Raw genomic sequence first — 23621 nt, forward strand, 5'->3', positions numbered from 1 at the left:
CTGCATGTGTCTTTTATTACTACCTTAATGAACATCAAACAGTAAATTGAGAAGCACTCTGATTTCTGTTAATTATTTTATTACAAAGGTTTAAAAAGTCATTATCAAGAGAAGGGAGGTCTGTGATAATGTTATTGGTGCTGTGATAGTACAAATCAATAGATATGAATCCCAAAGCCTCAGTCGCACTTCTTAACAGTGGTACAAAAGAGAAACTTGGTGATGCGAGGTGCACAGCGAGACCCGTTGTAACACAGATTTATTACAACCATTCCCTTAATAACTCAACTGCACCAAAGAAACCTCTATTCAGGTAATATAATGAGGTAACTGGTTTGTCATGGCCCTCCAGAATTGGTGTTGTGCATCTCTGATTTAGACAAATGCTTTGACAAGGTTTGCAAACGATGTGGATCACATGTACCCGGCCTGAATGAACACGTCTCACAAACGATGTGGATCACATGTATCCGGCGTGAATGAACACGTCTCAAACGATGTGGATCACATGTATCCGGCCTGAATGAACATGTCTCAATTCCCTGGTGGGCGAGTAAGGGGGCATGAATTCATCAGGATTCAAAACCTTTAGGTTGAACCACATCATTTGTTATAAAGGAGCATGAAACGAATACGGGTGATTAAACCCACATGAATTAAGGGGCTGAATTCAGTGCAGAAGATGTTCAGGTGCTACTCCTGTGAGAGTCAGCCGGAGTCCCTGATTTTAAAGTGTTACCGTTAGATTAATAAGCACTTTCAGACAGAGTGAGTGGCGCATTCGCACAGGCCTATTCCAGGCGAATGGACTCAATCCTGGGCAGTGATTGGGTCAGTTTGTGGTTTATTACGATGTGTGCTCGTTTATATTGGACCACTTGAGTTCGAATGACCTGCTATGCTTTTAAATGTTCTGAACACACAACTGCCCATATGTGTGCCTCTGTCTTTACTGCTGCACCTGCAAGGCAATTTGATCAGCTCCTTGCTTAAATGCAACATCGTATCACATATCAGCTTCAGCTGGCAGTCCTCTCACCCAAACTGCACGAGACTCTACAGTAAGAGACACCCACACCACGTATTAACACACTCCCTACAAGCAGGTTTAGAGGTACAGCTGGTAGAATCTCAATGGAGTAGATCAGCATTGTACCTGATGCTGACCTCAGTGTTAATAAGATCAGGAAAGATTACATTAAATTATATTTTACAACCAGCAGCAGGCTTAAAGAATAATAATGTGAAACCAGCCGCTACCTGCTTTATATAAAAATAAGTCTTTCTTATTAAGGCAGTTCGTTGTAAAAGGCAGCAGCCAATCTGACCCATACCCTGACGGTACAGTAAGGCTTTTATTGTGAAAAATGACAAAGTGCTTTCTGGAGCTATGATACAGAACTGATTTCCATCCTAGCCCCTCTTATACCCTGTCCACATTACTTACTGTATATAATCCGCAGGCATCACGTGTTGAAAACTTGACTGGCAATCACATGGTGTAGGCGTGTTGGTCACGGATTGTTTTAGTGCTGGGACAAGCGTGGCGTTTTTACGTTTCAATATTAACATTCTTTCATAAATAGCAATTAGTGAATTAGCTTAAAAAAAAATTAATTCTTACAGTAAAAAAAAGTTAAAATAGAGGAGAGAAAGACTACGAGTCCTTCATGCATCTAATTCTATCATATGAACGAATATGTAAAGGGGCATTTCTGAATGTGTTTCAAACAGCTTTCAATCAATCAATCAACCTTTATTTTATATAGCGCCTTTCATTCACATACTCAAATATTTGTCCCATTGCTATTCAGTTACTGTTTGGTATGATTATAGACCATCTCATTAGTGACGTAATCTGTGCTTGACTTTATTCTGTGGTAGTTAAAGGCACTTCTGTGCAGCGCCACAGCCCTGCTAACCCCCTGACCCCCGACCCCCGACCCCCCCTCTTCAATCTCCCCTCTCCCCAGCGCTCACAGCTCGTTCTTCAGCCGGCTGTGCAGATCCTCCTGGTCTGTCCTGTCCTCTGTGCCGTGCCAGCGGTGGTGTGCCAGCAGCACGGCGTTGCGGGCGGCGATGGCGCTCATTTCCATGGCGCTGGCGGCCCACTCGATCCCGCTGAGATAGTACAGCCGGTCATGCAGCACCACGGGGGGCAGGCCCCGGGGCAGGGTGTAGGTGGGGTACGCCAGCCAGCGTGTCTCCAAAACAGCATCCCGTGACAGGAACAGCGTCCCCAGCTGGGCCTCGCTGAGAGGCGCGGGAGAAAACACCTTCCACACCTTGGGCTGGCTGGCAGGGGGTCTGCTGTACCCCTGGGGTACTGTCACGGGGTCCAGAGAGCTGACGCTGTGCACCGCCAGCCCCTCACGCTCCATCATCAGCACTTCAGACACGCGGGAGTCACCAGAGAAATGAAGACCTGCGAGAACAGCAAACGGTTCATGAGAGGATTATAAGCACACTGTGCACAGTTGGAGAGTGAGCTGCAGTTTAGAGAGGAACAAGGAACTGATAATGTGGGATAACCTGACCTTGTGCAAAAAGAATATTCAACCATTGAAACGTTGCAAGAAACAAGAGTGCTAACAAAGTTCAGCTGGTAAGATATACAGGCAGCCCTGAATCCTGCTGACTACATGACCAGCGCCGTGCCCTGGTTACTGATCACTGCTTCATTTCTGTTTCTAACCAGGTGCTACAGTATTGTGTCTGATGATAATGTTTCAGCAACATGTGTGTAACTCTTGAGTACGGGCATCGATATCGAAGCATTCATTCCTAACTGGTGTTGTGCTCATTTCTATTAAGTCCTGCATTAGTTTCATTACAGACCAAAGTAGGAGGTGTTGAGGCGGCCCTGAACCAGCGTGGCCACAGTTTGGTGGTAGCGTCCCGAGAAGTGGCTGGGGATCGGAGGGCTGAAGTTGGGGAAGGAGATGTCCGATATGCCCGGGTGCAAGGGGGTGGCGATGAAGACGATGTCATACAGGCTGTGGGCTGCTCCAGACTGCCCTGTGTAGCTGACTTCATACATGGAGACCGTGCCCCCTGCAACACACAAACACACACACGTCAGAGAAGCGGGATCCACTGACACCACAATATAGGGATGTTTCACCCATTCCAGCGTGATTAGCCACACTGTATAGGTAACATGCTCAGGTGAGTCTTATTAAACTCAGAGTAAAACCAGGAATGGATGAAACTGTCTACTTGACTGGATTTGACATCGGCCTAAATTGGAGATGCAAATGAGTTGATCGCAATGGCAAATCAGAATCACACTGTAATTGTAATTATAGATGAACCTTGGAACACCTGTTTAATTGTAATTGTAATTATACCAAATAATTGATCAATTACAGTTCAATTAAGTATTTATTTGTCTGTGGAGTGTGTGGCTGTGGAGTGTGTGACTGGCTGTGGAGTGTGTTGCTGTGGAGTGTGTGGCTGTGTTGCTGTGGAGTGTGTGACTGTGGAGTGTGTGGCTGTGACTGTGGCTGTGGTAGTGAGGTTCAATGTGAGGAGGCATCACTTGTAACTCACCAGTCTTGCTCGGCCGTGGCTTGACAGTGATGGAGGTGACCTTGCCAGGTATCAGCGTGGCCTTGCTGTGGTAGAGCAGCCCTGAGCACACCAGCTTGTTTCCCCCCTCCACCGCCCACAGCCCAGAGTCTGCGCCAGCCAGGGACACTGCACCTGCAAGACACATGAGGGGTTAACACAGAGACAGGGCACACGAGGGGTTAACACAGAGTCAAGGCACATGAGGGGTTAACACAGAGACAGCACACGAGGGGTTAAAACAGAGACAGGGCACACGAGGGGTTAACACAGAGACAGCACACGAGGGGTTAAAACAGAGACAGGGCACACGAGGGGTTAACACAGGGACAGCACATGAGGGGTTAACACAGAGACAGGGCACACAAGGGGTTAACACAGAGACAGGGCACACGAGGGGTTAACACAGAGACAGGGCACACGAGGGGTTAACACAGGGACAGCACACGAGGGGTTAACACAGAGACAGGGCACACGAGGGGTTAACACAGAGACAGCACACGAGGGGTTAACACAGAGACAGGGCACACAAGGGGATAACACAGAGACAGGGCACACGAGGGGTTAACACAGAGACAGGGCACACGAGGGGTTAACACAGGGACAGCACATGAGGGGTTAACACAGAGACAGGGCACACAAGGGGTTAACACAGAGACAGGGCACACGAGGGGTTAACACAGAGACAGGGCACAAGAGGGGTTAACACAGAGACAGGGCACATGAGGGGTTAACACAGAGACAGCACACGAGGGGTTAAAACAGAGACAGGGCACACGAGGGGTTAACACAGGGACAGCACATGAGGGGTTAACACAGAGACAGGGCACACAAGGGGTTAACACAGAGACAGGGCACATGAGGGCTTAACACAGAGACAGCACACGAGGGGTTAAAACAGAGACAGGGCACACGAGGGGTTAACACAGGGACAGCACATGAGGGGTTAACACAGAGACAGGGCACACAAGGGGTTAACACAGAGACAGGGCACACGAGGGGTTAACACAGAGACAGGGCACACAAGGGGTTAACACAGAGACAGGGCACACGAGGGGTTAACACAGAGACAGGGCACACGAGGGGTTAACACAGAGACAGGGCACACGAGGGGTTAACACAGAGACAGGGCTCACGAGGGGTTAACACAGAGACAGCACACGAGGGGTTAACACAGAGACAGGGCACACGAGGGGTTAACACAGAGACAGGGCACACGAGGGGTTAACACAGAGACAGGGCACACGAGGGGTTAACACAGAGACAGCACACGAGGGGTTAACACAGAGACAGGGCACACAAGGGGATAACACAGAGACAGGGCACACGAGGGGTTAACACAGAGACAGGGCACACGAGGGGTTAACACAGAGACAGGGCACACGAGGGGTTAACACAGAGACAGGGCACACGAGGGGTTAACACAGAGACAGGGCACACGAGGGGTTAACACAGAGACAGGGCACACGAGGGGTTAACACAGAGACAGGGCACACGAGGGGTTAACACAGACAGGGCACAAGAGGGGTTAACACAGAGACAGGGCACATGAGGGGTTAACACAGACAGGGCACACGAGGGGTTAACCCAGAGACAGGGCACACGAGGGGTTAACACAGAGACAGGGCACACAAGGGGTTAACACAGAGACAGCACACGAGGGGTTAACACAGAGACAGGGCACACAAGGGGTTAACACAGAGACAGGGCACACGAGGGGTTAACACAGAGACAGGGCACACGAGGGGTTAACACAGAGACAGGGCACACGAGGGGTTAACACAGGGACAGCACATGAGGGGTTAACACAGAGACAGGGCACACGAGGGGTTAACACAGAGACAGGGCACACGAGGGGTTAACACAGGGACAGCACACGAGGGGTTAACACAGAGACAGGGCACACAAGGGGTTAACACAGAGACAGGGCACACGAGGGGTTAACACAGAGACAGGGCACACGAGGGGTTAACACAGAGACAGGGCACACGAGGGGTTAACACAGGGACAGCACACGAGGGGTTAACACAGAGACAGGGCACACAAGGGGTTAACACAGAGACAGGGCACACGAGGGGTTAACACAGAGACAGGGCACACGAGGGGTTAACACAGAGACAGGGCACACGAGGGGTTAACACAGAGACAGGGCACACGAGGGGTTAACACAGAGACAGCACACGAGGGGTTAACACAGAGACAGGGCACACGAGGGGTTAACACAGAGACAGGGCACACGAGGGGTTAACACAGAGACAGGGCACACGAGGGGTTAACACAGAGACAGCACACGAGGGGTTAACACAGAGACAGGGCACACAAGGGGATAACACAGAGACAGGGCACACGAGGGGTTAACACAGAGACAGGGCACACGAGGGGTTAACACAGGGACAGCACATGAGGGGTTAACACAGAGACAGGGCACACGAGGGGTTAACACAGAGACAGGGCACACGAGGGGTTAACACAGGGACAGCACACGAGGGGTTAACACAGAGACAGGGCACACAAGGGGTTAACACAGAGACAGGGCACACGAGGGGTTAACACAGAGACAGGGCACACGAGGGGTTAACACAGAGACAGGGCACACGAGGGGTTAACACAGGGACAGCACATGAGGGGTTAACACAGAGACAGGGCACACGAGGGGTTAACACAGAGACAGGGCACACGAGGGGTTAACACAGAGACAGGGCCGGTGTCCCAGGAAATAAGTTGATCTGGAAATAAGTTGATCAAGCTCTAGAATTTAAAGGGGAGGTTCCATTGTTTCTAATGTAAACGAGCCTAGGCTAGGAAATAAGTCGATCGAGTCAGGAAAAAAGTTTGTCAAGCCCAGGAAATAAGTTGATCGGATATACTAATGAACAATAAATAATTTAAAATTAATGTTGTAAGTATAATTTATATCAATTAGTAGATCGGATTTATTCGGCAGTATGCTGCTAGATAAGATGATGTGAATATCGCTTCAGATCCGATATATTAGCCTAACAAAAATGCATAATTTAAAATGACTTTTGTACGTATAATTTACATTAACATGTAGATCGGATATATTCGACAGTATTACGCTAGATAAGGGAATGTGAATATCACTGTAATATATATTAGCAGCAAATAAATAATTTAAAATGAATTGTATGATTGTACATTTCTGATTGTGTATTTCTGTTTGTGTATTTAAATTACCAGTTTGGAAAGAAACAATACATTAATTAATTAAAAACGAAAGAGTTAAAGTCTTTGCTAAACCGTGGTAAATACCTGTAGTTCAATACCAATAAAGATTTTGTGTTGTGAGAGAGATCATACAGGCTACTCTATATCAGCATCATTTTAAAATGGTAAATCCTTGTAGTGCAACAACCAATAAGACATACAACGAGAAAGAGACACAGTATATTGAATTAAAGTGAATTATCACGATTTAAAATCATGTATACACATATATACGGTATCTCTCTTCCTCATTATATAAGCATAAGCATTTTAATTTCAATTAAAGATTGACAACATTTTGATGTGTAAAATCATTTAATATATAAATAAATCTCTGCGATCACACATAAACTACATCAGATTGACATCGATGTCAGAGGAAAACTTAAAAAGTCAGAGGTTTGAAACAGTTTACCGTATAAAGAGCCATCGATTACACATTTTAAAGTTCATACGAAAAGACAGTGGCACGAACACGCACCAACACACACAGTCTAGTAAATAAAACGACCAGATAAAAATAAAAAGTCATGCAGTGAACCTCCCCTTTAATCAAACTGTAGCCCCGCCTTACTTTTGTCTTACTGCGCTTGCGCGATCCACTTATTTCCAGGTCAACTTATTTCCTACGACACCGGTGTAAGAGGAGCAGGCGTGGGACACACCTGTGCTTTACCTGTGGATTCATGTCTGTTTGAATTGATTTATTTTTTATTTTATTGATGTGTGTATCTTAGTTTATGGAATCTAACTTTGGTATTTGTAAAACTGTTTTGGACTCTTTGTAATAGAAGAAGATGCTCAAATAGAATTCTAGTTGAAATGTCTACCATTGAATTTAATTGAAGTCTCTGTTATGCTGTTTAACAGGTATGGGTGATTGTTATAGAAGACAACAACAGGATTGAAAAGGTTAAGAAACATCAAACTGTATTCAGTTTTTCCCTTCTTACTCTCTCTCCTCTCCTCTTCCCTCTCTCCTCTCTCTCCTCACCCACAAAAGCGTTGATCTTGACGCTTTGCCCATAGTTGACCCTCATGATGGGCGTGACGACCTCGTTCAGGAAGTGCTGTGAGAAGCCTGCCCCCTGCATAGCCTGGTCCAGCGTGTGATTGGTCATCCACAGGAACTCGTCCCCACCCAATGCGTGCAGGAGCCGCTCCACAGAAGAAAAGGAGTAACCAAACGACTGGAACTGATAAATCCTGAGAGAGGAGAGGGAGAGGGAGAGGGTACGAGGAGAGGAGAGAGAGATGGGGTATAAGGAGTAGCAGGATTTGAACTAATAATAAGTGAACGCAAAGAGAGCGGGGGAGTGATATGGAGGTAGAGTGGGAGGGAGTGAGGCACCTCATGAACTTGTCCAGGACGCCCTCTACCCAGATCTGCATGCGCAGGAAGTTGAGTCCGTAGTGCCACAGCAGCCGCAGGAAGTTAATGATGAACCAGTCGCTCTCCTCAAAGACGATTTGCTCTCCGTTGAATATCGCCATGTGGGACGGGACCGTGCGCCTCTGGGACAGGCCTGGGGGAGACCAGCCATGGTTTAAACACTCCCTCACCAGCCACGGCTCAAACACTCTCACCAGCCACGGCTCAAACACTCCGAACAGCCAAGGCTCAAACACTCCCACCAGCCACTGCTCAAACACTCACAAGCCACGACTCAAACACTCCCTCACCAACCACAGGTCAAACACTCCCACCAGCCAAGGCTCAAACACTCCCAACAGCCAAGGCTCAAACACTCCCACCAGCCACGGCTCAAACACTCCCACCAGCCACGGCTCAAACACTCCCTCACCAACCACAGGTCAAACACTCCCACCAGCCAAGGCTCAAACACTCCCAACAGCCAAGGCTCAAACACTCCCAACAGCCAAGGCTCAAACACTCTCACTAGCCACAGCTCAAACATTCCCACTAGCCACGGCTCAAACACTCTCACCAACCATGGCTCAAACACTCTCACCAACCACAGCTCAAACACTCTCACCAGCCACGGCTCAAACACTCTCACCAGCCACAGCTCAAACACTCTCACCAACCACAGCTCAAACACTCACCAGCCACGGCTCAAACACTCCCACCAGCCACAGCTCAAACACTCCCACCAGCCACGACAAACACTCCCTCACCAACCACAGGTCAAACACTCTCACCAGCCACAGCTCAAACACTCTCACTAGCCACAGCTCAAACACTCTCACCAACCACGGCTCAAACACTCCCACCAGCCACGGCTCAAACACTCCCTCACCAACCACAGGTCAAACACTCCCACCAGCCAAGGCTCAAACACTCCCAACAGCCAAGGCTCAAACACTCCCAACAGCCAAGGCTCAAACACTCTCACTAGCCACAGCTCAAACATTCCCACTAGCCACGGCTCAAACACTCTCACCAACCATGGCTCAAACACTCTCACCAACCACAGCTCAAACACTCTCACCAGCCACGGCTCAAACACTCTCACCAGCCACAGCTCAAACACTCCCACCAACCACAGCTCAAACACTCACCAGCCACGGCTCAAACACTCCCACCAGCCACAGCTCAAACACTCCCACCAGCCACGACAAACACTCCCTCACCAACCACAGGTCAAACACTCTCACCAGCCACAGCTCAAACACTCCCACCAGCCACGACAAACACTCCCTCACCAACCACAGGTCAAACACTCCCACCAACCACAGCTCAAACACTCCCACCAGCCACAGCTCAAACACTCCCACCAGCCACGACAAACACTCCCTCACCAACCACAGGTCAAACACTCCCACCAACCACAGCTAAAACACTCCCACCAGCCACAGCTCAAACACTCCCACCAGCCACGACAAACACTCCCTTACCAACCACAGCTCAAACACTCCCACCAGCCATGGCTCAAACACTCTCACCAGCCACAGCTCAAACACTCCCACCAGCCACGACAAACAACCATAGGTCAAACACTCCCTCACCAACCACAGGTCAAACACTCCCACCAGCCATGGCTCAAACACTCCCACCAGCCACGACAAACACTCCCTCACCAACCACAGGTCAAACACTCCCACCAACCACAGCTAAAACACTCCCACCAGCCACAGCTCAAACACTCCCACCAGCCACGACAAACACTCCCTCACCAACCATAGGTCAAACACTCCCACCAGCCATGGCTCAAACACTCCCACCAGCCATGGCTCAAACACTCCCACCAGCCACAGCTCAAACACTCACCAGCCACGGCTCAAACACTCCCTCACTGCTACTCAAGAGAGCGCACAGCTGAGCAGGGACCCAGACTAACACTGATCTGAACTAGCTTAACGTTCCTGAGATCAGTGCTGTGTGTGTCATTGTGCGTCTTTTGTGTCTACCCACTTAATACAAAAAAATGCATACAAGTAGAACCCTTCTATAAGTTTACCACGGTCTCTTTGCAGTTTTACCAGGCTTTTCCCATGATTATACCATACATTCACTATAGTTTACCCTGGATTGTCATGGTTTTTAATATGCTTTACAATGCTTGCCTATGCTTAACCATGCTTTCACTGTGCTTTATCACAGTGCTATGCTTTTCTAAGGGAAGTTTGACTTTCCTGAAGACCCTGAGAACCCATTATAGAGAGCGACTCGTCAGAGAAGCTTGCTGCTCACCCAGCTGCTCCACAAAGTGCTTCATGTGCAGGTTGAGGGGGTGCAGCACGGAGCCCCCCGTCTCGTACTCATCCCCTCCAATCTGAGCCGTGCCCAGCCGCCCCCCCACCGTCCCAGGCTCCAGCACGTCCACCTGCACCCCCGCGCCAAACTCCTTCCGCAAGAAATAGGCGGCCGCGGTACCCCCGATCCCGGCCCCCACCACGGCTGAAACAGAGAGAGCACAGGGCAGAGATTACACTGCTGAAACAGAGAGAGCACAGGGCAGAGATTACACTGCTGAACAGAGAGAGCACAGGGTAGAGATTACACTGCTGAACAGAGAGCGCACAGGGCAGAGATTACACTGCTGAAACAGAGAGAGCACAGGGCAGAGATTACACTGCTGAACAGAGAGAGCACAGGGCAGAGATTACACTGCTGAACAGAGAGAGCACAGGGCAGAGATTACACTGCTGAAACAGAGAGAGCACAGGGCAGAGATTACACTGCTGAACAGAGAGAGCACAGGGCAGAGATTACACTGCTGAACAGAGAGAGCACAGGGCAGAGATTACACTGCTGAACAGAGAGAGCACAGGGCAGAGATTACACTGCTGAACAGGGAGAGCACAGGGCAGAGATTACACTCCTGAACAGAGAGAACAGGGCAGAGATTACACTGCTGAACAGAGAGAGCACAGGGCAGAGATTACACTGCTGAAACAGAGAGAGCACAGGGCAGAGATTACACTGCTGAACAGAGAGAGCACAGGGCAGAGATTACACTGCTGAAACAGAGCACAGGGCAGAGATTACACTGCTGAACAGAGAGAGCACAGGGCAGAGATTACACTGCTGAACAGAGAGAGCACAGGGCAGAGATTACACTGCTGAACAGAGAGAGCACAGGGCAGAGATTACACTGCTGAACAGAGAGAGCACAGGGCAGAGATTACACTGCTGAACAGGGAGAGCACAGGGCAGAGATTACACTGCTGAAACAGAGAGAGCACAGGGCAGAGATTACACTGCTGAACAGAGAGAGCACAGGGCAGAGATTACACTGCTGAACAGAGAGAACACAGGGCAGAGATTACACTGCTGAAACAGAGAGAGCACAGGGCAGAGATTACACTGCTGAACAGAGAGAGCACAGGGCAGAGATTACACTGCTGAACAGAGAGAGCACAGGGCAGAGATTACACTGCTGAACAGAGAGAGCACAGGGCAGAGATTACACTGCTGAACAGAGAGAGCACAGGGCAGAGATTACACTGCTGAAACAGAGAGAGCACAGGGCAGAGATTACACTGCTGAACAGAGAGAGCACAGGGCAGAGATTACACTGCTGAAACAGAGAGAGCACAGGGCAGAGATTACACTGCTGAACAGAGAGAGCACAGGGCAGAGATTACACTGCTGAACAGAGAGAGCACAGGGCAGAGATTACACTGCTGAAACAGAGAGAGCACAGGGCAGAGATTACACTGCTGAACAGAGAGAGCACAGGGCAGAGATTACACTGCTGAACAGAGAGAGCACAGGGCAGAGATTACACTGCTGAAACAGAGAGAGCACAGGGCAGAGATTACACTGCTGAAACAGAGAGAGCACAGGGCAGAGATTACACTGCTGAAACAGAGAGAGCACAGGGCAGAGATTACACTGCTGAACAGAGAGAGCACAGGGTAGAGATTACACTGCTGAAACAGAGAGAGCACAGGGCAGAGATTACACTGCTGAACAGAGAGAGCACAGGGTAGAGATTACACTGCTGAACAGAGAGAGCACAGGGCAGAGATTACACTGCTAAAACAGAGAGAGCACAGGGTAGAGATTACACTGCTGAACAGAGAGAGCACAGGGCAGAGATTACACTGCTGAACAGAGAGAGCACAGGGCAGAGATTACACTGCTGAACAGAGAGAGCACAGGGCAGAGATTACACTGCTGAACAGAGAGAGCACAGGGCAGAGATTACACTGCTGAAACAGAGAGAGCACAGGGCAGAGATTACACTGCTGAACAGAGAGAGCACAGGGCAGAGATTACACTGCTGAACAGAGAGAGCACAGGGCAGAGATTACACTGCTGAAACAGAGAGAGCACAGGGCAGAGATTACACTGCTGAACAGAGAGAGCACAGGGCAGAGATTACACTGCTGAACAGAGAGAGCACAGGGCAGAGATTACACTGCTGAACAGAGAGAGCACAGGGCAGAGATTACACTGCTGAACAGAGAGAACACAGGGCAGAGATTACACTGCTGAAACAGAGAGAGCACAGGGCAGAGATTACACTGCTGAACAGAGAGAGCACAGGGCAGAGATTACACTGCTGAACAGAGAGAGCACAGGGCAGAGATTACACTGCTGAAACAGAGAGAGCACAGGGCAGAGATTACACTGCTGAACAGAGAGAGCACAGGGCAGAGATTACACTGCTGAACAGAGAGAGCACAGGGCAGAGAATACACTGCTGAACAGAGAGAGCACAGGGCAGAGATTACACTGCTGAAACAGAGAGAGCACAGGGCAGAGATTACACTGCTGAACAGAGAGAGCACAGGGCAGAGATTACACTGCTGAAACAGAGCACAGGGCAGAGATTACACTGCTGAAACAGAGAGAGCACAGGGCAGAGATTACACTGCTGAAACAGAGAGAGCACAGGGCAGAGATTACACTGCTGAACAGAGAGAGCACAGGGCAGAGATTACACTGCTGAACAGAGAGAGCACAGGGCAGAGATTACACTGCTGAACAGAGAGAGCACAGGGCAGAGATTACACTGCTGAACAGAGAGAGCACAGGGCAGAGATTACACTGCTGAACAGAGAGAGCACAGGGCAGAGATTACACTGCTGAACAGAGAGAGCACAGGGCAGAGATTACACTGCTGAACAGAGAGAGCACAGGGCAGAGATTACACTGCTGAAACAGAGAGAGCACAGGGCAGAGATTACACTGCTGAACAGAGAGAGCACAGGGCAGAGATTACACTGCTGAACAGAGAGAGCACAGGGCAGAGATTACACTGCTGAACAGAGAGAGCACAGAGCAGAGGTTACACTGCTGAAACAGAGAGAGCACAGGGCAGAGATTACACTGCTGAACAGAGAGAGCACAGGGCAGAGATTACACTGCTGAACAGAGAGAGCACAGGGCAGAGATTACACTGCTGAAACAGAGAGAGCACAGGGCAGAGATTACACTGCTGAACAGAGAGAGCACAGGGCAGAGATTACACTGCTGAACAGAGAGAGCACAGGGCAGAGATTACACTGCTGAACAGAGAGAGCACAGGGCAGAGATTACACTGCTGAACAGAGAGAGCACAGGGCAGAGATTACACTGCTGAACAGAGAGCACAGGGCAGAGATTACACTGCTGAAACAGAGAGAGCACAGGGCAGAGGTTACACTGCTGAAACAGAGAGAGCACAGGGTATAGATTACACTGCTGAAACAGAGAGAGCACAGGGCAGAGATTACACTGCTGAAACAGAGAGAGCACAGGGCAGAGATTACACTGCTGAACAGAGAGAGCACAGGGCAGAGATTACACTGCTGAACAGAGAGAGCACAGGGCAGAGATTACACTGCTGAACAGAGAGAGCACAGGGCAGAGATTACACTGCTAAAACAGAGAGAGCACAGGGTAGAGATTACACTGCTGAAACAGAGAGAGCACAGGGCAGAGATTACACTGCTGAACAGAGAGAGCACAGGGCAGAGATTACACTGCTGAAACAGAGAGAGCACAGGGCAGAGATTACACTGCTGAAACAGAGAGAGCACAGGGCAGAGATTACACTGCTGAACAGAGAGAGCACAGGGCAGAGATTACACTGCTGAACAGAGAGAGCACAGGGTAGAGATTACACTGCTGAACAGAGAGAGCACAGGGCAGAGATTACACTGCTAAAACAGAGAGAGCACAGGGTAGAGATTACACTGCTGAACAGAGAGCACAGGGCAGAGATTACACTGCTGAACAGAGAGAGCACAGGGCAGAGATTACACTGCTGAAACAGAGAGAGCACAGGGCAGAGGTTACACTGCTGAAACAGAGAGAGCACAGGGCAGAGATTACACTGCTGAACAGAGAGAGCACAGGGTAGAGATTACACTGCTGAACAGAGAGAGCACAGGGTAGAGATTACACTGCTGAACAGGGAGAGCACAGGGCAGAGATTACACTGCTGAACAGAGAGAGCACAGGGCAGAGATTACACTGCTGAACAGAGAGAGCACAGGGCAGAGATTACACTGCTGAACAGAGAGAGCACAGGGCAGAGATTACACTGCTGAACAGAGAGAGCACAGGGCAGAGATTACACTGCTGAAACAGAGAGAGCACAGGGCAGAGATTACACTGCTGAAACAGAGAGAACACAGGGCAGAGATTACACTGCTGAACAGAGAGAGCACAGGGCAGAGATTACACTGCTGAACAGAGAGAGCACAGGGCAGAGATTACACTGCTGAAACAGAGAGAGCACAGGGCAGAGATTACACTGCTGAAACAGAGCACAGGGCAGAGATTACACTGCTGAACAGAGAGAGCACAGGGTAGAGATTACACTGCTGAAACAGAGAGAGCACAGGGCAGAGATTACACTGCTGAAACAGAGCACAGGGCAGAGATTACACTGCTGAACAGAGAGAGCACAGGGTAGAGATTACACTGCTGAACAGAGAGAGCACAGGGCAGAGATTACACTGCTGAACAGAGAGAGCACAGGGCAGAGATTACACTGCTGAACAGAGAGAGCACAGGGCAGAGATTACACTGCTGAACAGAGAGAGCACAGGGCAGAGATTACACTGCTGAAACAGAGAGAGCACAGGGCAGAGATTACACTGCTGAACAGAGAGAGCACAGGGCAGAGATTACACTGCTGAAACAGAGAGAGCACAGGGCAGAGATTACACTGCTGAACAGAGAGAGCACAGGGCAGAGATTACACTGCTGAACAGAGAGAGCACAGGGCAGAGATTACACTGCTGAACAGAGAGAGCACAGGGCAGAGATTACACTGCTGAACAGAGAGAGCACAGGGCAGAGATTACACTGCTGAACAGAGAGAGCACAGGGCAGAGATTACACTGCTGAAACAGAGAGAGCACAGGGCAGAGATTACACTGCTGAACAGAGAGAGCACAGGGCAGAGATTACACTGCTGAACAGAGAGAGCACAGGGCAGAGATTACACTGCTGAAACAGAGAGAGCACAGGGCAGAGATTACACTGCTGAACAGAGAGAGCACAGGGCAGAGATTACACTGCTGAACAGAGAGAGCACAGGGTAGAGATTACACTGCTGAAACAGAGAGAGCACAGGGCAGAGATTACACTGCTGAAACAGAGCACAGGGCAGAGATTACACTGCTGAACAGAGAGAGCACAGGGTAGAGATTACACTGCTGAACAGAGAGAGCACAGGGCAGAGATTACACTGCTGAACAGAGAGAGCACAGGGCAGAGATTACACTGCTGAACAGAGAGAGCACAGGGCAGAGATTACACTGCTGAACAGAGAGAGCACAGGGCAGAGATTACACTGCTGAACAGAGAGAGCACAGGGCAGAGATTACACTGCTGAACAGAGAGAGCACAGGGCAGAGATTACACTGCTGAAACAGAGAGAGCACAGGGCAGAGATTACACTGCTGAACAGAGAGAGCACAGGGCAGAGATTACACTGCTGAACAGAGAGAGCACAGGGCAGAGATTACACTGCTGAACAGAGAGAGCACAGGGCAGAGATTACACTGCTGAAACAGAGAGAGCACAGGGCAGAGATTACACTGCTGAACAGAGAGAGCACAGGGCAGAGATTACACTGCTGAACAGAGAGAGCACAGGGCAGAGATTACACTGCTGAAACAGAGAGAGCACAGGGCAGAGTTTACACTGCTGAACAGCACAGCAGTGGTAAAGGACGTGTTTTGTGATTTCTAATGAAGTTATGCGTTGCGTGAGGGTGTCCCCCATCAGACCTGGGCTCAATTATAACTATAATACAATTTCAATGACAAGAGCATCGTTTGCTGAAATTCCAATTCCAATTCCAATTCCAATTCCAATGCTATTTTGTTCAATTACAATTAGTTACAATATTGCTGCAATAATTACAATTATAATTACAATTACACAAAAAACTAACATAAACAACTCCACACATTAACATGTTTACTCTATTTGTTCTAAATAACCCAGCAATAATCACAGCTCCAAATACAGAAACAGACTGTGCAACTTAGATTTTTGTCATTCAACAAAGTAATGTTGATATGGAGTGGATCACACGTTTAACAAATTATGAAGTTCTGGAAAAATAAACCTGACAAATGGATGTGTGATGCACTAGAGCAATGAAATGGTATAATCACGATTATAATTATGCAGGCATGCCACGGTTCAATGCCATTGTAACTGCAGTGAATTAGAAATTACACAATTACAACTGGAACGGGCTCCAGGTGTGCCCCCTAAACTGCACATGAGGACACCTCTAATAACAACAGGTAGGAAAATAAGACTCCTATTGCATAGCAGCTTCACCCATTCCAGGTTTTACCACAGACTTGATTAGCCTCGGTGGGCAGGATTTTCATAAGGTTGTAAATGAGAACTCCAGTGTTAATCCACAGATCGGTGTGTAGCATTGACTTTAGCATTTTCAAGCAGTCGTTATGCCTATTTCGTTATTAAATAATTGTGCTAATGTGATTTCTGAAATTATGCTGCTTTACAAAATAATGTTAATATCTTAACAAGCATTTCTTTTGTTTGCGTGGGAATTTAAAAGCAAATCCGTGTTAAATTGTCATCATTTATCAGTAGTTAATTTGCACTTGGAAAAGGAGGGTTTTAATTAATAAAACAGTAACTCACCTTGAAACAGAAATTTAACAGACTGTGGCTGACGATACAGAGAGAGAGAGAGAGTGTACGGGACCAGAGTTAATTTCTTACAGACAACCTAGATAATTCAATATTTGTAGTTATGAAAATATTTTAGTCTTTTCTACACTTGTCGTTATGAAGGAGATTTATTCACTTGTTTTAACCATTTGTAACCTTACAGAACGTTTGTTGTCTTGCTAAACCACGTAATTTGCACAAAGTGTAATGTTACTACCAAGAAATGATCAATGCAACTGTAGTCTATCTGAATTCTGCATACGTACATTATGACAGCTGACCTCTACTGTAGATTATATTTGAATTATACAACTGAAATCTTGTTATAGGAAATGGCATATTAGATATTACAATAAAGTATCCTTCGGTGATTGTGGATTTGCAATGCATCCTTGGCTTTTAACACCTGTGTCTAATCCACACAAGAATGAAGAACAGGCGTACAAGGACACACAGATCCACTAGGAATGTGATCGAGATCATTGACATGGATTTTGCCTAAATGTATTTGTGATGTTATCAGACTATCGAGGAAGCGAGCAAAGAGTACCAGAGCAAATGCATGATTAGAGGAATTCACCGAACAATTAACTATAAACAAATTGTGTATTGGGTTAGGGAGTTCTATCGTCATTTTAAAAGCTTCATAAATATATAATGAAGTGTTACATGCATGATATACATGTATAATAACTAACAACTGCAAACACCAATGGCTCTTCAAATGTATTTATTAATAGCCTGCAATCGTACAGACTAAAACACAGACACAAGTAGAAGTCAACATAAGAAAATAAATTCCAACCAATATACATAGATGGCTTACGGTATTTTCTTTCTTTTTAACCAAAAAAAGATTGTGAAATGCACATTGAAAGAGTTGTATATAGCAAGCTGTGTCAAAATATCCCCCCGAAAGAACGTAAATAACTAGAGGGGTTTAAGTTTTTTTTTTTTTTTTTAAATCCCTGCCATCCGATTTTTACCCACATGTCAGATAATCATAAATCAGCATTTTAATGTGAAGTGTTCTAAATAAACGTACATTCTGCATGACAAAATGCACAATTTGAAATGATACACTAAACAGATCTTCCCATTATTTTTTATGTTCATTTGGCTGCTGCTCGCTGGTGGGAGACGTCTCCCTGTACGCTAGTAGATTCCATAACAGTGAATTCTGCTTACATTCATTGACGGTGAAACACCACTTTAAATTTTATCTATATTTTCACCACAACATGCCTTGTTTTTTCAGTATGCTTTACCAGACCTCTCTGTGCTTTACAATGCCTCCCTATGCTTTACCAGACCTCTCTGTGTTTTACAATGCTTCCCTATGCTTTACCAGACCTCTCTGTGCTTTACAATGCTTCCCTATGCTTTACCAGACCTCTCTGTGTTTTACAATGCTTCCCTATGCTTTACCAGACCTCTCTGTGTTTTACAATGCTTCCCTATGCTTTACCAGACCTCTCTGTGCTTTACAATGCCTCCTTATGCTTTATCATACCTCTCTGTGCTTTACAATGCTTCCCTATGCTTTACCAGAACTATCTGTGCTTTACAATGCTTCCTTATGCTTTACCAGACCTCTCTGTGCTTTACAATGCTTCCCTGTGCTTTACCATACTTCTCTGTGCTTTACAATGCTTCACTGTGCTTTACCAGACCTCTCTGTGCTTTACAATGCTTCCCTATGCTTTACCAGACCTCTCTGTGCTTTACAATGCTTCCCTATGCTTTACCACACTTTCACTGGGCTTTATTAACGGCTTGTCTCAAAAAAGGCACAGATGCAAGTTCCTACTCATTCTCTTATAGATTTATTTAGTTTTCAAGAGACTAAAACTTTCACATCTTGTTGAATTGAATCCTTATTATTGTCCTGCCACAACACTTGAACCACTTCCTGTTCCGCAGGTATTAGTGTCCCCCCAGACTTGTAACCACTTTAGAGTTCTATGCCCAGTAAACTGAGTGTGTTGTTTCAGGTGGGGCCTCAATACCTGTTGCGCAGGTCGGCACGGGTAGAAAATCCGAAACTGGGTACCCGCCAGGCAATAATAAAATAATTTTTAAAAAATGACAAATATTAATGTTTTAAGTGCATCGTTGCAGGACTTGTTGTCTGTCCTGTTTGTCTTGTCTATCTTTTATGTTATGTGTATTGTAAGGGGAACGGGTCACATCGTTAGTTAGCAGCGGGAAGAGGGGGACTGCAGACCATGGGTCGATTGGTTGAGCCGGACAGCAGCGGGAGATGAGGAGCGGATATATAAGGGGGTGCATGAGTGACAGGAAGGGGAGCGAGTGACAGAGTGAGAGAGTGACAGAGAGACTGACAGAGAGAGTGGCAGAGAAAGTGAGAGAGAGAGTGACAAAGTGGCAGAGAGAGTGACAGAGTGGCAGAGAGAGTGGCAGAGAGAGTGAGAGAGAGAGTGAGAGAGAGAGTGACAAAGTGGCAGAGAGAGTGACAGAGAATGGCAGAGAGAGTGAGAGAGAGAGTGGGAGAGAGAGTGACAAAGTGGCAGAGAGAGTGACAAAGTGGCAGAGAGAGTGACAGAGTGGCAGAGAGAGTGGCAGAGAGTGGCAGAGAGAGTGAGAGAGAGTGGCAGAGAGTGAGAGAGAGTGACAAAGTGGCAGAGAGAGTGACAAAGTGGCAGAGAGAGTGACAAAGTGGCAGAGAGAGTGACAGAGTGGCAGAGAGAGTGGCAGAGAGTGGCAGAGAGAGTGAGAGAGAGTGACAAAGTGGCAGAGAGAGTGACAGAGTGGCAGAGAGAGTGGCAGAGAGAGTGAGAGAGAGACTGGCAGAGAGAGTGACAGAGAGAGTGGCAGAGAGAAGCGACTTGAGCGAAAGCAAAAAAGATAACAATAAAAGGGTTTGTCATTTTGGTGGCGTGAATTCCGGCCCCTGACAGGAATTCTCTGTTTATTAACAATAAACTTTCAAGATGGAGAATTCCACACTGTCTCCCTGAGTCCTGCTTCATAAACCTGACAAAAACGCTACAATATATTTGAATTCTATATTGTATACATACATTTAGTCCCTTCAGATCAGTAGTCTTGTGTAACCTTTTTAAGTAGTGGAAACATCAAAATAATAATAATAATAAAAATAATAATAATAATAATAATAATAATAATAATAATAATAATAACAATAATAACAATAATCATCATCATCATCTCAGTTATTAATGTTAAAGGGGAACTGTAATGGAAATTAACATATAACCATTTCAATAGAAAACATGTTAACTAAAGTTTTTGACCCATTTTCAGCCTCTCCTTGAGCAGTATATCGTATATAAACCATTAAAACAAATTAACATCGAATGTATTGGAGCTCTCTTCCGTGGTGCTTTGTGTGACATCCTGTCGGTGACTCGCTCTATAGTCGCACACAGTATTCTATTGAGCGGATGTCCTGTTCCTATATTATGTAGTCATTGTTTTGTTATGGCCGCCCTTTGTTGGCTCAGGCACACAAAAATACTTTTTGTTTCTGTTTTTCCTTTTGTTATTTTTCCACCTGATCGCTTTGTATTGCGACATAATTCACCCTGCCGGCGTTCACTGGTGCGGGGGGTGTCAGCGATCTGACGGAACAGCGGCGCCAGAAAGGTTCCAATATGGCGGCGGCCTGCATTTCCAGCTGACCCAGAAAGCTGACAAAAAAACTGAATTACTGACCAAACGCTGGACTTTTTAACAGAACTGGCGCAGCGAGGCGCATGTTATCAATACAGAGCACGTAGAGAGCCTTGATATTTTGAGTACAGTTCCTCTTTAAATGCGCTTCACGCTGCGGGGTTTTTTGCGACACCTACTGGCCACATTCCGCTGTTGTTGTTGTTGTTTAAAAACACCGAAGAGCGTTGTGTGGATTTCTGTACCAAGCAGCAGAAAACGGAATCTGCAAACTCTACCAAGGAAATATTTCTCAAAGGAGGAAGCACTAGCACACTTACTTAAATGTGCTCCACAAATATATATATATATATATATATATATATATATATATATATATATATATATATATATATATATATATATATATATATATATATATATATATATTGTAAAATAGCGGGTTATGAGAAACAGCAGGGAGGGGGTTAAAACCTCCCTGCGAGAGAATGTACTTTTGTTTGGTTGTTTGCTTGATTGTTTCATTTAATTTGCTAATTGTGTTATTGTTTAATTTAATTGTTTGTTTAATTGTTTTATTGTTAATTATCATCCGCACCTGGGCGTTATTGGAAATTAGGCCCAGGTGCGGGGTTTAAAAGGAGAGCAAGCAGTCTGCTCGGGGCTGCTGAATGGAAGGAGGCAGAAAGGAGTGCTCTGCTTCCCGGCAGTCCCGAGAGAAAGGTACAGTGCAAACCTGTATGGTTAAGTTTTGTGGAACAGGGAAACGGCTTAGCCGTCCTGTGATAGTTAGGTTCCTGCGTGTGTAGTTAATGCTCAGAAGAGCTAGGTGTTTATTTTGTGTACTTTGTTTTATTTTGTGTTTATTAAAAATTAGCGCGTGAGCGCTGAAAAAAATCAATTTCTCGTGTCTGGGTCGCATTCTTAAAGGGGCAACGAACCCGAGTGGTGCAAGTCGTTTTACTATATATATATATATATATATATATATATATATATATATATATATATATATATATATATATAGTTTTTATATAACTAAATAGATACGCATTTCGTAAATGTGCGAGTTTGAGTAACTGTGTCTTTGCACCTTAGCATTTTGGAGTGCTGTGCTTTGTGCTTTTTATTTATAAATTTACAAAATTTATAAAATGTTTATAGTTTCAGTCTGTTTTCTGGAGTACACAGCTCATAATACTTTATTTACTTTAAAATAAAGGCTACTTATTTGATCTTTTGGGTAAAAAACTGTATCTGCGCAATAATTTTAGATAAAGCATTCCGTATTGGAAGCCACACGGTAATATTATTATTATTATTATTATTAATGGCTCACAGAGTTACCCCTGACTCAAGGATGTTATCTTGTTTTCTTCTCGATTTAGTTTCTGATTTAGTTCCTGAGAAGAATAGTCGTCGCAGTTATTATTGAGTGTACCTGCCGCTCGCTGTGTTACTGTTTTCTGTAAACCTTGATATCCTGTCTGTTAAGAAAGGGCTTCATGCAGAAGTTTGTTTTAACGTTGTCTTTATTACACTGGCCAGAGACCCGCGCTTACAAGTGTATTGTCGTATTTTCTTTAAATTCTCAAAATAACAATCGATACCAGGGTACAAAAGAGACCCGTGTCGGGTAATTTAAACCCGACCACGCCTGTTTAATGTGTGTGTGTACTTAACTGACTTCAAATATTTTTAAAGACTTAAAAGAATATGTTCTTTTAATATTATTATTATTATTATTATTATTATTATTATTATTATTATAAAAAGTAAACAGTCGTTACCTATTTTCTTGGGCGGATCTCGGAGCTCCGGTGCAGAAGCGAGCCCCCGACGACCACTCAGACACAAGCCGAGGAGCAGCAACGAACCGGCGGGGAAGCGCCGCAGTCTCATGGCTGCCGATCTTCAATGATATCAGAAATGTTTCAACAATAACGATGATAATATCAATAACGCGCACAATAACAAACAGACAGCTCCGTGTTGAATGACTCGGCTTGTGTACACTTCCTCGTTCTGTACTCGTTGTAGAGTTTCGTACGTTAGGACAGGAATACGTTTAAAACTAAACTAATCCAGTCGCCTCTCCCCCAAGACTAACCTTTGAGTTCTTAAATCTACCCGAGTCAAACTAATCTAGTCTAGATTAGATACAAAGTACACTGTGCAGTACTCCCCGTATCTCTCCCCTCTTCGCCTGTGTCAGTTTAGTTGAAATATATTACTTTTATTGAGCTGAATGTCGTCCTTGACTTTTTAAGTACAAAGAAAAAATGTCTGTGTACTTTAACTTGAAACACTAAGGTCTCTACAGTCTGTGGCTACACTCCTATAGCCTGTGCACGTTAAGAAACTGTTTGTTAGCAGCTTGATTTGTTGCTACAAGACAAAAACTTCAATACGATACGGTCGACCGTGTGCCTGTCACCGTATCTCTGAAAATTCTTAACAAATCAGGCTATTACTAGCTTACAACAAAACTTTTACTTGAGCTTTGACTCGGTTCAGTGCGTAGATATAAAATAATAATAAGCAGACGATTCAAAGTTGTACGCCTTGAACATTCTGCAGCTATGTCCCTGTATTC

The 23621-nt window shown here is 46.1% G+C and overlaps 1 protein-coding gene across 1 annotated transcript; it reads right to left on the reverse strand.

Annotated features, from left to right (window-relative positions):
• Positions 1 to 1953: 1953 nt before the first annotated feature.
• LOC117397725 (prenylcysteine oxidase 1) lies at positions 1954 to 23621 on the reverse strand. The gene is made up of 7 exons (XM_059013799.1): positions 22816 to 23621; positions 10454 to 10660; positions 8150 to 8324; positions 7793 to 8004; positions 3553 to 3705; positions 2839 to 3054; positions 1954 to 2425 (listed from the first exon to the last, which is right to left on the reverse strand). Exons 1-7 carry the CDS (start codon positions 22925 to 22927, stop codon positions 1977 to 1979), a joined length of 1524 nt encoding a protein of 507 aa, XP_058869782.1. The 5' UTR covers positions 22928 to 23621; the 3' UTR covers positions 1954 to 1976.

Source organism: Acipenser ruthenus, chromosome 46 (assembly GCF_902713425.1).
Source record: "Acipenser ruthenus chromosome 46, fAciRut3.2 maternal haplotype, whole genome shotgun sequence".
NCBI lineage: Eukaryota > Metazoa > Chordata > Actinopteri > Acipenseriformes > Acipenseridae > Acipenser > Acipenser ruthenus.

Coding starts and splice junctions, on each gene's coding strand:
- LOC117397725 (XM_059013799.1), bottom strand. CDS start 22,927: ATGAGACTGCGGCGCTTCCCCGCCGGTTCGTTGCTGCTCCTCGGCTTG. Junction 8,005..8,149: donor GTCCTGGACAAGTTCATGAG/GTGCCTCACTCC, acceptor CTCCTCTCTCAG/GATTTATCAGTTCCAGTCGT. Junction 2,426..2,838: donor CCTCAACACCTCCTACTTTG/GTCTGTAATGAA, acceptor CTGTTCTCGCAG/GTCTTCATTTCTCTGGTGAC.